The 15893-nt window shown below is 42.2% G+C and overlaps 1 protein-coding gene and 1 non-coding gene across 2 annotated transcripts; both read right to left on the reverse strand.

Annotated features, from left to right (window-relative positions):
• Positions 1-1055: 1055 nt before the first annotated feature.
• Positions 1056-1126, reverse strand: TRNAG-UCC. The gene has a single exon. It is a non-coding gene; the product is annotated as a tRNA-Gly (tRNA).
• An 8940-nt stretch (positions 1127-10066) lies between these two features.
• FAM110B (family with sequence similarity 110 member B) lies at positions 10067-11179 on the reverse strand. Its single transcript, XM_007939491.2, has one exon. It carries the CDS (start codon positions 11177-11179, stop codon positions 10067-10069), a length of 1113 nt encoding a protein of 370 aa, XP_007937682.1.
• Positions 11180-15893: the final 4714 nt, after the last annotated feature.

Raw genomic sequence — 15893 nt, forward strand, 5'->3', positions numbered from 1 at the left:
AGAGACACAGGGAGACAGACAGAGGAAGGACAGCCATAAGAAAATCTATCTATAAGCCAAGGAGCATTGGGGACTACCAGAAGTTGAGAGAGACCATAAAGGATCTTCTCCTAGAGTCTTCAGAAAGTACATGGATCTGTGGACACTCTGAATTTGGAATCTTAGCTCCTAGAACTGTGAAATAATATTTTTATTGTTATAAGTCACCTAAGGTGTGGTATTTTATAGCAGGAGCCTGAGGAAATTCCTATATCCCCTAAACCTGAATGTATGAAAAGGCTACCCCACCAACAGGAATAGAGGGTGAAGAGCAAATACATGCTAAATTTCCATTTCCAACTAACAATCAGTCTGACTATATGCTAGTCTGTGTAACATTTCAAATCCCCCTGAAGAGATCTAAAAGAATCAGCAGAATTTTAATTTTAAAAATAACCGTAGTGAAATTTGATCCTCAGCACATTTGTCTGGAATAAATTGTTTAAGAAATCTAACCTGTGCAGGCATAGGAACACAGACTCACTTCAATGCTGAAAGCACACAAATCCATATCAACGATTAAACTAGATTTTAAAGGCATCAGGTGGTGAATTAGAATGATGAAAACTAAACCTTGAGAATCTGAAACACCCTCCAGATCTGGAGTCACAGATTCTTTAAAACCAAAGAATTAGCAGCAGCTGGAAGAAAATCCATAAGCTCAGAGCAAAAGGTGCCCAGGGGAGTGGGACAGTTTTTATCACATGCTTGCACACTGTGATGCTCTATGAAATTCCCAACATGGATAACACACTCCATGCCCTTGTCCAGGTGTTGTTGTTTTTAGCTGCTCACCAGTTACCCTCGGACTCATGAGTGTCCCATGCACAATGAAATTAAACTTTGCCCAGTCCTGTGCCACACCCATCCTCTGTTACAGATCAGACTGTTACAATCCCTAGGGCTTTCACTGGCTGATTTTCAGAGGTAGATGTCTAGAACTTCCTTTCTGGAAGTTCAGCATTATAGCATCACAGAAGCCCCCGCTGACGAATGGGCGGTGGCTGTGCATGATGTGCATTGGCCAGGAATTGAACCTGGGTTTCTCTCACGGAAGGTGAGGATTCTACCACTGAACCACCAATGCCCTCCACATTTGTCCCATATTCCTAAACTATGTGTTGTCGTTGTTATGTGCCGTCCAGTCAGACCCGACTCATAGCAACCCCTTCTTGGGTTTCCGAGGCAGTATCTCTACGGAAGTAGATTGCTCAACCTTCCTTCCAAGGAGTGGCTGGTGGGTTTGAACCACCAGCCTTCAGCATAGTAGTCAAGTGCCTTCGGCACTACGTTACCAGAGCTCCCCCTAAACTATGTATTGCTGACAATTCACGGGAAGGAGGAAAAGCCTTTTGTGAAATAGACACATGCCCATGAAGTTATAAACGAGTGTCTCTACATTTTCCACCAAAATAAAATGCTCAGTAGCTCAAGTCTTTGAAAATGGTCTAGAATGCAATAAAGGAAAATGATATGACTGATACTCAATCTCAGCCCGTTTGCCAGAAGCTCAGATTAGATGCACATAAATTACTCACCTGGCTGCCTTTCTGTTTTTTAAAAGAGGAAACAACTGGCAAAGATGAAATGTGCTTGGAAATACTCAAAAGCTTCAAACTTGCTTACACTTAGCAAGACAAAACCTGCTAACACAAGCATTTTAGGAGGTGGTGTGACAAGAGTGCTCCCTCCCGTTTCTTCTCCTGTTATCAATTGCAAGTCACTCTTACCCAGTCGAGGCACCACCAATTATACTCACTCCTGGCATGTTTCCCAGTTGGAATTTCCAAAAACCAGGCAGGTAAGCTTGTGGTGGAGAGGTCACTGTGCACGCACCTCTTTGTACAGAGTGGCACTTTTTATGGGCTCCATTACCTGAAATGTGTTTACTCATTTTCAAACAATATGAGAGAAAAGCATTTTTAACTGCCAATCCCAATTGCTACTTACAAGTAGCATGACGGTGTCACTAACATGGACAAAAGGAGGAGTAGGAGCTGACTGGAGATTCCACAGCAAGGAACTGGGATTTAGATGAGGAATTTGGGTTTGGAATGCATTGGTTATATATACAACACATAACTTGTCACATTTTATTGGTAGATTTCTGTCTGTCAAGAAAACATCGCACGCTATTTACTTTGTTTTGGATGTAACCTAAACACACGGTTTTGACTGATATTAAATATATTGTCTGTCTCTTTCTATGCTCCCACAGAAAGAGGACAGACAATATTTAATAGATCAGCCTGTAGAATCAAGGGAGCATTTTATAGTTAAATAATGAGAGTTTTAGTACTAATAAGCATGAAAAGGTTGGACTGTTTACTTAAACTTCTTGCATCTATAAAAACTGGCCCAGAAGAGGCGCTCAGGAATTTGCATTTTATTGAGAACTTCAAAGAATTCAAATATAGTGTTCCTTGGACCACAGTTTGAGAAATAGTATGTTGATGCTAGTGTCCGGTCCATCCTCCAGCTGGAACAACATGGCAGTCTTCAACGCATCTGCCTGTGTCTGGCAGATTGGTCACTCTTCGGCAGAGGCACTGGTCAGGACAGATGCGTGTTGCAGTCAAGAACAATTCTCAACCCTCAATGGTTTACAATAACAGTTTGCCCCTGGGATTTACATACCCATACTGACATAAGGGTGTAGTTCTGTTCCACACTGTTCTTATTCAGACCTAATAGAGCTTCCTCTTTCTGGAAACTTGCTAGTTGCTGTATCTCTCTCTCTGTGTAAGCAGACAGAAGATAAAGAATCATGAACTGGCTCATACATGCCTCCTCCCCAAAGTAACACGTCACTTCTGCTCACATGTCATTGGCTGCACCTTATGTTATGGGCTCTTGTGAGTGCAGAAGAGGGGAATTAGATATCATAACCAGTGGCTGTGCCTGCCCCAACTGAAAATGAGGCAGGCAGAGGGATCAATCTAAAATAGTGATTCCCAAACTCTTGAGAAACAGTAGGCATCAGTGTATAGTGGTGTTATTAAAATAATATTAAAATAGTGGTAATCAACTCCAAATTTGCCAACAACTTCCTTAGAGAAATTTTTTAATTCTTCTTAAGTACTTTTTACCTGAAAAGTTTAATTTAAAAAGCAGTTAATGCACATTAACAGAAAAACTTCTAAATGAAGTTCCTTCAAATATCTCATCTATGGTTTTTGAGATAAGGAATACTGAATGAGTAACACAGCTTATGCTAGCCAAGTTGCTCCTACTTTCAATGATGGGAACTGTGAGTTCTTTCCACAGCTCCCTGAAGTTGGAGGAACAACAATCTTCAAGGCCAGACCCCTGGTTCTAGCTCCATCTGCCAGTTAACCACATCTATTTTCTCCTCTGCAAAATAGGATATAGTTAAGGGACAAGTGACCACGAATGTCTCTCTCAAAAAAGCCCAGAAGCTTCAGTTCTGCCATGATCAGATGAGTAGTTCTCAGTCACTCACTGTATGAAAATCAAGAACCAGTTCCTGCAATAGTGTTTTAAGTTTTTAAGAACTGTCCTGCAATGCAACTTACCCTAAGGGAGCAAAAGTGGCTCCCACTATATCTAAACCAAATCAAAATCACTGCCAGTGAGTGGATTCTGACTCATAGCAGCCCCCATTGGGTTTCCTAGGTTGTAAATCTTTACTGAAGTAGATCACCCCACCTTCTCTCCGTGGAGTGGCTTGTGGGTTTGAACCACTGACCTTCTGGTTAGCAGCCAAATGCCTTATCCCCTATGCCAGCAGAGCTCTCCCCACCACCATATATTGTTGGTGTTGTTATGTGCTGTCATGTGTAGATGTTAAAAAGCCATTTTTACAGTTATAGAATGAGTCCTCAGATATGCTTTATTCACTTTTACCATTTATTAGATGTGTGCTCTATAAAAGTTATTCAGAGTCCTTATCAATAAAATGGATTCCAATTTACTTCCAAAGTTCATGTGAGAATGAGACATACTGTCTAAGATATACTGTTATTTGTTTCATGAATAAAATACTCAACTAGTGAAAGACTGTATCACTGTTATCCTCACAGCTTTGTAAATCAACATATACCTAAACCAACGGGGGAGGAAAAAAAAAACCAAACTGAACTCACTGCTGTCAAGTTGATTCTACTCATAGCAACACTTCCTTTGGTTTCTGAGGGTATCCCTACAGGAATAGATTGTCCAATCTCCCTTCTGAGGAGTCTGGCGGGATTGAACCGCCAGCCTGCTGGTTAGCAGTCAAATGCCTCAGGTACTATGGCAACTTCTGAGAAGCTGAAAGGTTTGTGAAGCACTCTACTTTCTGGAGATTCTTCCCATTCAGAGCAGCTTTTTTCTTTCTTTCCTTCTTTTTTTTTATATAGACTTCAAATTCCTCCCTCAACTATAACTTTCTAGAGTGGCTAATGCATACAATGCCATTCTGTGCATTGTCTGGTGTCCAACAGGCCCCATGAACCTGATCCCATCTGAATTTTTATACCCTTCACGCCACATCAGAATACTCCAAAAATAGTTCTAAGTGCTGTCACAAAGCCATGAGGTCAGAGGAAAATTAGACAGTTCCTCCATTTTATACATGAGGCAATGGATGCAAACTTTTAGGCAGATGGGTCTTGGATACTGGAAGGAAGTGTTCTAAAAGGCTATGGAGAACCATCTCCCTCTGGCTTTTCCTGTCTGGGTTCCACCAAAGCAAGCGAGTATGACTTTAGGCCCAAGAAAAACCCTTTATGAAGGAGATGAGATATGTACAGCCACAAAACTTGTGATCCTGCATAGGACAGCTCTTAGGTAACACAATGAATACTGACAGAATCCTCTGCCATCTTATAGGCTGAATGACAGGCTAATTTGGACATTCTGAAAATGGTGGTGAAATTAGTACTCTCGTCTGTCCCAGTTAAGAATCAATTCCATTCTTCTGGGGTGCCACTAGCCTCATTTCTTCCCCAATATAACTTCTGTTCAGAACAGATCATGTATATCTCTCAATGATGGATGAAATTGCAAGGGAACAAGAGAACGGTGTGATGTTGATTCACCAAATTGTCAGAAGGTGTTTCCTGATTATTGAATTGTGGGCATTTTTCTTTACTGTCGACCCTTCTAAAACTCCTTGATCAAAAAACAAAACAAAACAAAATAAAATAAAAAAAAAACAAACAGAAGATGTAGCTTCAAAATGTGATTGCCTCAAAAGCTAAAAGAACAGTTCTGTTTGACTCAGTGGACTGTGTATTGTTCCTAATAGGACAGCTGAAGCGTTTCTTTAAACTTTTAATTATCTTTTAGATAAGAGTGAAATTGCTGATTTTGATTGTTTGAGACAACTAAAATAGCACATGCAGCACATAAAATTACCAATATGAATCTAAGGACATTTCTGTTTTAAAGTCCTACATTAAAAACATCGTAGTCTGTTTCTCTTTGTTTTGAACTGGGTTGTAAGAAGGGCAGAATCTGAAATTGCAGAGCTGAGTTCAAGTTCCATCCTGCCACTTACTTACTCTGGGACTTGGTTAAGAACTGAGGTTCCTCAATTCTAAAACGAGGACAACCACTACCACGTTGGGTTCACTGTGATATAATTTATAGCATGGGCAGCACAGGATTTAATAAAAGTAATGAAAAAAATCAGTAAATACTTATTATCCATCTACTGTATACTCCGGACTGCTGTGTACGGCTGTGCACTCCAGGGCTGGAGTTTAAATTACAGTCATCAGAGATCTGAGTATCTACCAGGACAGTTTTTACCCGGTAAAAAGAAAACGTTTTGAGGAAGGTGAACCTTTTAAAACTCCACAGAAAGGTATCACTTAGGCTAGCAATGGTTGGTTTGTGGCCATGACAAAAATCATAATTCAGTGGGAAAAACGAAGAAAGAACTCAAGACCAACCTCACCAACTGATGGCTGTGTTAAATCTTGAAAGAACGTCTGCAAGATTAAGGAAGGAAGAGAAAGTATTCTTCACAGAACACAGAGACATTTTAAAATATGTCCACAAATTCTTTGATATTTTTCTCTTTAAAAGATGGCACCCAACTCTTCGTCCTGTGAATGTGAACTGTATTTCCAAGTCACTTCCAATGAATTGAATGTAGTGGAGATGTGAGACTTAGGGGACTGGATCGTAAAAGGCTCTGTGGTTTCTTGTCTGCTCACTTGGCTCACTTGCACTGGGGGAAGCCAGCTGCCATGTTATGAGGACTCTCATGCAGCACTAGGGAGAGGTCCATGCCATTAGGAACTGAGGTCTCCGGAGTGTAACAGCCAGGAGGAATCTAAGATTCTTGCCAATGCCATGTGAGTGTGCCATTTTAGAAGTGGGTCTTCTATTCCCAGTCAAGCCTTCTGATGATGTTACCCTGACCAACATCTTGTCTTCAACATCATAAGACCCTGAGCCAGCACTACTCAGCTAAATCAAGACTCTCAATCACAGAAACAGTGAGATAACAAATGTTTATTGTTTTAACTTGCTGAGTTTTGGAGTAATTTTGCAGCAGTAGATAACTAATACAGTCGTAAAAAGTACTCAATGGAAATTTCCCTTTGCTTGAAGCCTGTGATCCCGGGCTGGGTAGCCAGAGGGGATATAGGAGATGAGGTCAGAGAGACAGATATACAAAGTTTTCTGCTCTGTTAAGAAGTTAGATTTATTCTATCAGAAACCTATTCAAGCCAGATGATATATTTATGTAGGAGGGTGCCATGATCAGAGTTGCTTATGGTACCTTTGGCATTAAATGGGATGGGGGAAGAGACTGGTTGGGAGGGGAGCCCAGCTCTAGGAACAATAGTCCAGGTAAGAGAAGATAAGCAACTGAGCTAAGGCAATGACAGAGGAGATGAACGGGAACAATGTCTTAAGATACGGTGGTTTTCAGAAAGAAACAACCAGTTACTAGGATTATCTAGAACAATCATGCTACACACTCTATACCATGTAGGGAAAAAAAGTATGGCAATCCTATATTCTTGTCAATAGTACCGTCACACACACACACACACACACCTTACTTTCAAGACTTAATAGGATGAGCACTTTGCAAAAAAACACTTTACAATTATGAAATGTCTTGCTCTTAGGATTTAACACTAGGCATTTGAAATAGTCCTTTATAGAAAGTGTAATTTCAAGAACTAAGATAAAATAATGAGTTCCCACCTTCTACAGGAAACAAAAGCTTCACATCTGTCCACTGTATAAATAAGAGCAGAGAAAATTAGACTGAATTATAAGTGGGATGATTTATAGCCCTGTCTGAATACAGTTTACATATGGTATTGAAATGCTGGAAGATTCAAACCCAATCAATGAAATAGCACAGGCAATGATATTCAGTTTCCTTAGGAAAACATCTATTAATAGCCCCAGGAAGAGTTGGATATTTAATTGTTAAGCCCTGTGTATTTTCAATGGTTACATTTGTATACAGTGGTGAGGAAAGAAAATGTACTTTGTTCTATTATTGTTATGTTGTTATGTGCCGTGGAGTCGGCCCCGACTCATAGTGACCCCTCCTTGGGTTTCCGAGGCAGTATCACTACGGAAGTAGGATTGCCCAACCTTCCTTCCGAGGAGTGGCTGGTGGGTTTGAACCGCCAGCCTTCTGGTTAGCAGTCAAGTGCTTTAGCCACTATGCTACCAGAGCTCCTTGTTCTATTATAGGTAAGGCATTGTATCATTACCGCTCATAGCTGCATTCCAAAATGTTTCCTCTGGGAAGGTGGGCTCAACTGAAATTTAATCAGAGAAGCAGGAAAAATTGACAACCAGGAGAGTGTGTCAAGGAACTACATTTACTTTTCAGACGGAAAATATTGATAAACAGTAATAGCTAAAAGTCAAATAATTTCTGTTTCTGAAAGTTACTTTCTCCTAAATAATGCTTTCTTTTTCATTTGCTATATGATTTCCTGAGGAAATACTAGTCTTCAAATAACTTGAATCAATGAATAAACGCTCACAGAATACTTAATATCCTCATAATAGGACACTAAGAGAAGTATTTCTCTTAACAATAAATGTGAAAATCTAAGTTCCTTGAGGCAGAGGCCATGTTGTTGACCCCAGCCGTCCAGTGCCTAACATGGGGCTTGAACAAGGGAGTCACTCAACAAACAATGTGTTGAAAGAGGAATGAATGAATGAGTGGATGAATGCATGAACACATCATGCTAATGATGCTGGGTTTGTATAAATAAAAGAAAGGCTATCTACTTCAAAGTCATGTCTCCTCTGTAAGAACTTACAAATATTTACAACTGATGAGTCTTAGGAAAGATGTGAAAAATCCTGATGTTCAAGAAAAGATAAAAATAACTCAAGTAAAGTGTGAATTAAGAAGCAGCAGCAGTAGCATATTTTGGGAACCTTGATGGAACTCTTTTTGCTCCAGCTACCATTGACAATGCTGCTGTTCAAAATAACTGGGAGACGGTGAAAAGAATATAATGAAATAATGTTTCTTCAAGACTATCAAAAATCTACTTCTGACTCACAGTCCAAAGGTAAACTTTTGTGGCAGGAGGAAAGGGAAGGACAGAGAGAAACCACCACCATCAGTGACTGCGCCAGAGCTATTTATTAGCGAAAGTTTTTTTTTTTTTCTTTTAAAAGAATTCATAACAACTGAAGTTTGTACAAAGTCTTACAGCATTTACACCATAAAAAGTTTCCTATGAGCTGATGGCATCTAAGGTAGTGCTGCTAGGTGAGACTATGACAGCAAAGGAGCAGACTGCTGAGCGGTTACCTCACTGCTACCCCACCATGACTGCCAGCAGCTGGCCAGCTAACCTGGAGGGCAGATGACAGAAAAGAAAAAGAACAAGTTGATATGCAGCATTGGAGACCATGAGGGTGGAAAAGTTACATAATGTTGCATCTCTATAGTTTTCTAGAGCGATAACAAAGTCCACAGCCTGAGAGAATAGCATATGCAAGACAACATAATCACACTGCTCAGATAGGGCTCAGCTACCCAATGTATTTACTTCTGACGAGGAAGCTTTATGGCTGTGTACTTCCATTTTTGCTCATGTCTTCAAAAAGCTAAAACTGAACAAGCCCTACTCCCTGCTGCCTAGTAAAAAAGAACAGAGGAAAGGGGTGGGGAGGGAAGGAAAAAAGAAGGAAGAAAAGGAAGGAATAGCATAGACTGAGCAGTTCTTGACCAAAAACCAAACAAAAAAACAAATTCCCCCCGCCCCCTGTATCAGCTTTAGGGTAGCCATTCCTGTCCAAAGATTTAATCACAGAAATTTCTGAATTACTCCAAAATAAAACAAGACAACATCAACAAAACCCCCCAACACCCAACCTCCTAGCTTTAGTCATCCTCCATGGTACTGGATCATCTTTCACTGGGATCAGTATTACAGAGAATCCCCAACATTTACACACTAAGTAAGACACAAAACAGCACTGCTGCTCCAACAATCACTTCAGTAAGTGGCGAGAGAATTTCAATAGGTAAATGATTAACATCAAGCTCACCACTTTATGCCTCAGAAAACCCAGCCTGGTTCTTCTTTGGGCCAGTTGTCTCTCTTTTTAATAGCAGATCCCATTTAAGTTCCCATGGTTATCTCACATGTAGGCAAATTGGCTTTTTTTATTTCAAAAATATTCTACTCTCAACTTAAAAGCCAGTTGATAAAACTTTTAATTAAGACACAATAGCGTGGGATATAAAAACACAAGAACCACATAAATATTGAAGAAGTCGTATACCGTTTTCGTGTAAACCGTTTTGCTGAAGAACGAAGCCCTAATTAGATTCTGGTCCAGAACTTTTGGCAGATGATGTGTGTGTGCAGCCAGGCTCTGCAGAGATGGTTCCAGTGGAAGCCAGGTCATCCCCCTGTTGACAGGCATGCAACTCGGAAACATTGCACCACAAGCAACACAAAAGAGTGTGGAGAAGCTCACAAGACTGCAAGGGGACCTTACGACCTTCACAACTGAGTATGCACAGACAGACACACCCTCCCCTCCCTCCTCCTCGAGCCTGTCCTCACACATGGGAGACTTTCTGCGACTCTCGTGCTTGTTTGATGCTATACAACCACTTGATGATTCGGGCATTTCTCTCGATGGCAGAAATGCCGTACGGCACTCGGTCATTGGCACTGTCGTCATTTCTAAGGTCACTGTTGCTGTCCTGAGACTGTTCACAGTCTGAGCTGATCATGCTTGCGCTGCGGAAGTTGAGGGAGATGATGTCAGAGTTAGCCCTTGCAAAGTTTTCCATGCCTAGGTTTTCCAGCTCCTCGGGGTCTAGGCCGCAGTAGTTGAAGAACCTTTCCACATCGGCGTCCACGCGGAAGTACCTGTCACTCAAGTCTGACTTGGACCGCTGGAGGGAAGGTCTCCGGCTGACCCCACAGGCCGGTTCCACAGTGTCTGCTTCAGGAGACTTAGTGGTGGCGAGGGCAGCAATCTTGGGCTTGGGAGGCAGGGGAGGGGCCGAACTACTACAGGGGATTGCTTTCAAGGGCTTCACGCTGGTCACTTTGCGGATGTCAGAGGAACTGTGGGAGACATGTAGGAAGGACTCTGCTGACTGCTCCAGGAGCCTCCTGCTCACGTGGGAGCTGCTCTCCTGCGGGCTGCCATGGCCATGGGTTGGGTAGACCTTCAGTGACTCAGCGAAGGAGTGCCGGTGCAGGTCTGTGGCATCGGCCCTATGGGGTGGCCAGTTTCGGGAACCATGCTTGTGGCCCGAGCCTGAGCTGGAGCCTTCAGAGCTGTTAATGATGTTTTTCAGAATCTCAAGTTTTAGGTTCTCCCTCTGCACACCACTCTCTGTCTTGGCATTGCTGCCGAACACTCTCAGGGTTGGGCTGCCCAGGGCGCGCTTGGCCGCTGGACACACGGGGGGCTTAGCAAGCACAGCGGGCTTCACGGGCTCCTGCTTGGCATTGATCACCTCCTGACTCTTGACATACTTCGCCTTGTCAGCCTCCAGCCGCTCCACGGCACTGAGCCTCTTGGGGTTCGGCTCGGCCTGCCTGCGGAAGTAGTCAGGGCCTTTGTTGAGGATACGCAGGGGCACAGCCGAGGTGAAGGTGCCGGCCGGGCTGACCGGCTTCACCATGCTACCTGTCTGCAGCGTCTCCGTGGGCATGTTGGGTGGTCTTTCCCCGGCGGCCGTGTTGGAGTCTCTTCTGGGCGCCTCCGGAGGGGCTGAATAGACACATGTACATGAAGCACAAAGGGTGGCAGACGATCCCGGGGTCTGAGTGTCAGTAGCAGTGCCTCATCTCACAGCTCATTAACTGCCACTGTGGCTTCGATTCACTCTTCTACCCTAAAGGCAACCTTTGCACTAAAAAGGCCACAAGACACAAGTTCCTTTAATCTGCTTCGCTGCCTCCTTTCTTCTCACTGAAGGATGTGGGAGTCTCCTCCAGGTCTTTGTGTTCAACCGCAGGCAGGGAGCTGAAACACAAAATAACCAACCACCGGTTAGGACTGGCGTGTGACATCACAGCTATAGCAACAGAGACCCACAGCTCCTCTGCCTTCAGCTGCATGGCTGCCCGCCTGCTCCTGCAAGTCTGAAGATCGTAGTGAGCTGGAGCAGCCAGTCATTCCCAGGTAATATCATGAGGATGACAGAGCCTGTGCCCAAGAGCTTATCAGTCAGATGCATAGATTGGGAGAAAAGAGAGGGCCGAGATTCCTCCCACACATGAATACTCCCAAGCTTCTCACCATTGGTAAGAACTGCCTTCAGGACATGCCTTTTGAGGGTTATTTACATCAAAACCCATTAAATACTAGATGCCTGTAGAAGTGAACATTTAGCAAAACACCACTGCCAGCTCATTAAATGCTGCTGGGATCCTCACAGTGCCTTCATCTGCTTTTGGTTGCACTAATAATTATCGCATGTCTTGTTTGCAATGAAGCAAAACTTCTCTTTGCTAATCTTTAGTAACACTCAGAATAATCACTTCTTTAACTTTTCGGACACTGAAAAGAAGGTCAAGAAACAGGATTGGCAATAAAGACAAAAAGTTAAAAAAAAAAAGAAGTCAGTTATCTTATTTTTACCAACCAGTATTATTTGGAGACACTTTCTCCTGAAAAGCAAGACTGCAAGACTGATGATGATGTTCATCCCCTTAAATACAAGCCAATTTTTAAATATTACTAAAAAATCTAGAAATACTTTTAGATTAAATACGTTAACAGGTAATATGCTATGTAATTTTTTCATACTTAATGAACAGATATCAAAAGTTTCTTTGTGGTATTTATTATTCACAAATCCCCTACAGTATTCAGCACAAAATCTTAAGATGTCAATCATACCCAAACATTTTACTTAATGTTGTAGAACACTTGTATAGTAGTTAGGCATTTTTGGGATTTATGGACTGTCTGAACAACTTGATTACCAAACAACAAACCCATCGCACTATAATTTAACACTTCAATACTCCCAATATAAAAGCCACCAGGAGCCTTTCTGTTTTACACACACTATAATGTACCATTTATTTCTGAGCCCTGGGACCAACTCTGGTTGCCTATTACTGTTGGCAGAAAACACTCATGCCCACATCAGCATTCCAAAGCCACTGGTTAATGACCTTATCACCAACTTTGATTATAATTAAGAATATTAAGAGAGTAATGAATTCAACAAACATGTCAAATAACTAATTTACAAAATAAATGTTGTTGTTATGTGCCGTCGAGTCACCTCCAACCCACAGCAACCCCTCCTTGGGTTTCTGAGGCAGTATCACTATGGAAGTAGATCACCCAATCTTCATTCTGAGTAGTGGCTGGTGGGTTTGAACCGCCAAGCCTCTGGTTAGCAGTCAAGTGCCTTAGACACTGCACCACCAGAGCTCCCACAAAATAAATAAGGTGCTAAAATTATTTGCTCTCCAGGTAAGAAAATGAAGTGTCTATTAATAAGAAACCTAGGAAAAGAAAAGGTCTGATATTCTTCATCATTTTCTGGAACACTTACTCTCTAAATACTACCCATAGTTTTGTGAGAGACAATTCTAGTTATCTGCAAAGGGATTTGTTCTAATAAAAATGTTTTCCCATGCAAGATCTGAGAAGCCCAAGACAATTTCTACATCAAGATTTCTGCTAATTATGCAGTTCTATTTTGATACTTCAATTTTGTTTAAAACAACTTTCTCTCATTAAGATGAAATGAGATTGTTTATTTGAACATATTTTGAATAAAATGCCAGAAAGGGAAATCAGATTTCTCTTGGGACTCTGTGTCTCAGTCCCAGCCTGTCTGCTTGTCCACTATCATGGGTTCCTGGCCCAGGAGAGATGAACCCAGCTGTCCTGTAGAGGATTGGCAGCCTCATTCTCCCTCCATCAAGAGGCTTAGGAGCTGGAAAGAGGCAGATCCTAGGTGTGGAGGTAGCCCTGTGTGTCACACCTAGGGTGCCTGAGAGGGTGCTGCTCCAGAACAGGCCATGCTTCTACTGAGAGCAATGGAAGGTCTCCCCAGCTATCTCTAGGATATTTTAAAAATGCCTCAATGCAGAGGACAGGACCAGAAGGTTTAGGAGTAGAGTTAAGGGCAGGGGTGAGATCTGTAGCCATTATCTTTGTACCTTAAGGACCAAAGGAGCCCTCCAGCAAGTGGGTGACAGGAGACAGAGCTTGTATCCTTCCTCCTGGGGCCTCTGTCTCCTCCTCTGTGATAAGCAGGTCATTGAACTAGATTCCTGTGATTTCTTCTAGCTCTATAATGAATGGTTCCAAGGAGTTAAGCCACCATTTGTTTTTATTGTACTGTGGTGGCTTGTGTGTTGCTTTGATGCTAGAAGCTATGCTGGTATTTCCTATACCAGCAGGGTCATCCATGGTGGACAAGTTTCAGCAGAGCTTCCAGATCAAGACAAACTAGGAGAAAGGCCTGGAGATCTACTTCTGAAAATTAGCCAACGAAAACTCTACAGATCACAATAGAATACTGTTCAACACAGTGCTGGAAGATGAGCTCACGGATTTGGAGAGCACTTGAAACACACAGTGGCTGCAACAATGGACACGGTGAAGAAAGAGCAAGCAAGGGCAATGTGTAGTTCTGTTGTACACAGGGCCGCTAGCAACAAAAGCAACAACAAGGCTCTAAGGGTTAGCTATTTCCCATTCAAAGATGGCAAATCAGAATATTGGCAAATGACTGGAGTTTTCTATAGTTCCTGATTTACTGTTCACATGGAGAGGCTCTTTAAATGGTGGGTTGTGGTTATCATAAAATATCTACTGGCAAGGGTCCGTGGAAGCACAATTAAGGCTTGGACCAGTCTGCATGGTCTTCTCTATGACCAGAAGCCCTGAAAGCCCACTGTTAGTGTCTTGACCAATTCCTGGAGAAGGTAGAAAGTAGAGGGTCAGCAAGAAAGGAGAAGATCCTCAAAGAGATGGACTGGCACAGTGGTTGCAATGGTGGGCTTAAGCACAGCAAAGACTATGAGGATGGCACTGGATGGGGCAGTGTCTCGTTCTGTTGTACACACGGTCGCTATGAATCAGAACTGACTCAATGGCACCTGACAGCAATAACACTGTCTTGACATGGCTGTGTGCCCTATCTATTAAGGTGGGGCTCAGATACAGTCTAGACACTAAATGCTCATTACTCTCAATGCATAAGGGTAAAGAAAATGAGTACGTTTTCTAGGAAGCATTCTTCCCCAAAACTAGTTGTTTTCCTTTCACACTGGTCTCTTCCTTCATGAAAAGGAGTAACTGGCAAAGGAGGATTCAAAAAGGAGAGAAACCATGGGAAGGTCTGGCGGAAAAATAACAGAGTGCTTAAGGCATTTGACTGCTAACCAGAAGGCTAGTGGTTCAAACCCACCAGCCACTCCTCAGAAGGCAGATTTGGGCAATCTACTACCATAGAGGTACTACCTTGGAAAACAAGGAGGGGTTGCTATGTTTTTTTTTTTTTTTTTTGAGCCATTCTTATTTGTTCTCCACAAATAGTAATCAATTAAAAACAAACAAAACCACAAACCAGTTGCCAGCTGGTTGACACTGACTCATGGTGACTACAGTGTGTCAGACTGCTCCACAGAGTTTTCAGTGGCTGTTTTTTTTCCGACGTAGAACACCAAGCCATTCTTCCAAGGCACCTCTGGGTACATTTAAAACCTCCAACCTTTTGGTCAGTAGTCAAACATGTTAACCATTTGTGGCACCCAGGGACTCTTTAGGAGGTAATTACTGCAGTAAAACTAATGTGAAAGGATTTGGTTGGAAATGGTTAACCACTGGCAACCACTGTACATTTATTTCCCTTTTTGTTCACCCTCTTTCTTTCCTTCACCATTTCCAATTTACCTAAAAATTTCCAACACATTGATGATATTTAGAGATAACTATTTGACTGTTAACCAGAAGGCTGGCGGTTCAAACCTACCAGCCATTCCTCAGAAGGAAGGCTGGGCAATCTACTTCTGTAGTGATACTGCCTCGGAAACCCAAGGAGGGGTTGCTATGAGTTGGATCTGACGGCAATGTGTTTGGTTTGGTTTTTTATGGTCGACATTTAAAGGTTTTAATTTGAACTATTTTTTGGGGAGGGAAGGGGGAAGCATCATACCAGAAGAATATAAAACAACAGAAAAAGCTGTCAAAACTGGTTCGGTGGTACAGGATAAGAACAAGGCACACTCAAAGTTTTCTACCTGTTTTTGCCAACAAAGTGAACCTACTTCAAAAATAATGAAGGAAACTTAGGCTGCTCCTTCTTTTAATATGTAACTCCTGTCTGTTCAACTCCTGTGTTCTGTTTTTTTTTTTTTTTAAGCTGTGCTGGCATACGAGATGTCGAGCAG

Source organism: Orycteropus afer, unplaced genomic scaffold (genome assembly GCF_000298275.1).
Source record: "Orycteropus afer afer isolate SDZICR_OR568_19922 unplaced genomic scaffold, OryAfe1.0 scaffold00060, whole genome shotgun sequence".
Taxonomy (NCBI): Eukaryota; Metazoa; Chordata; class Mammalia; order Tubulidentata; family Orycteropodidae; genus Orycteropus; species Orycteropus afer.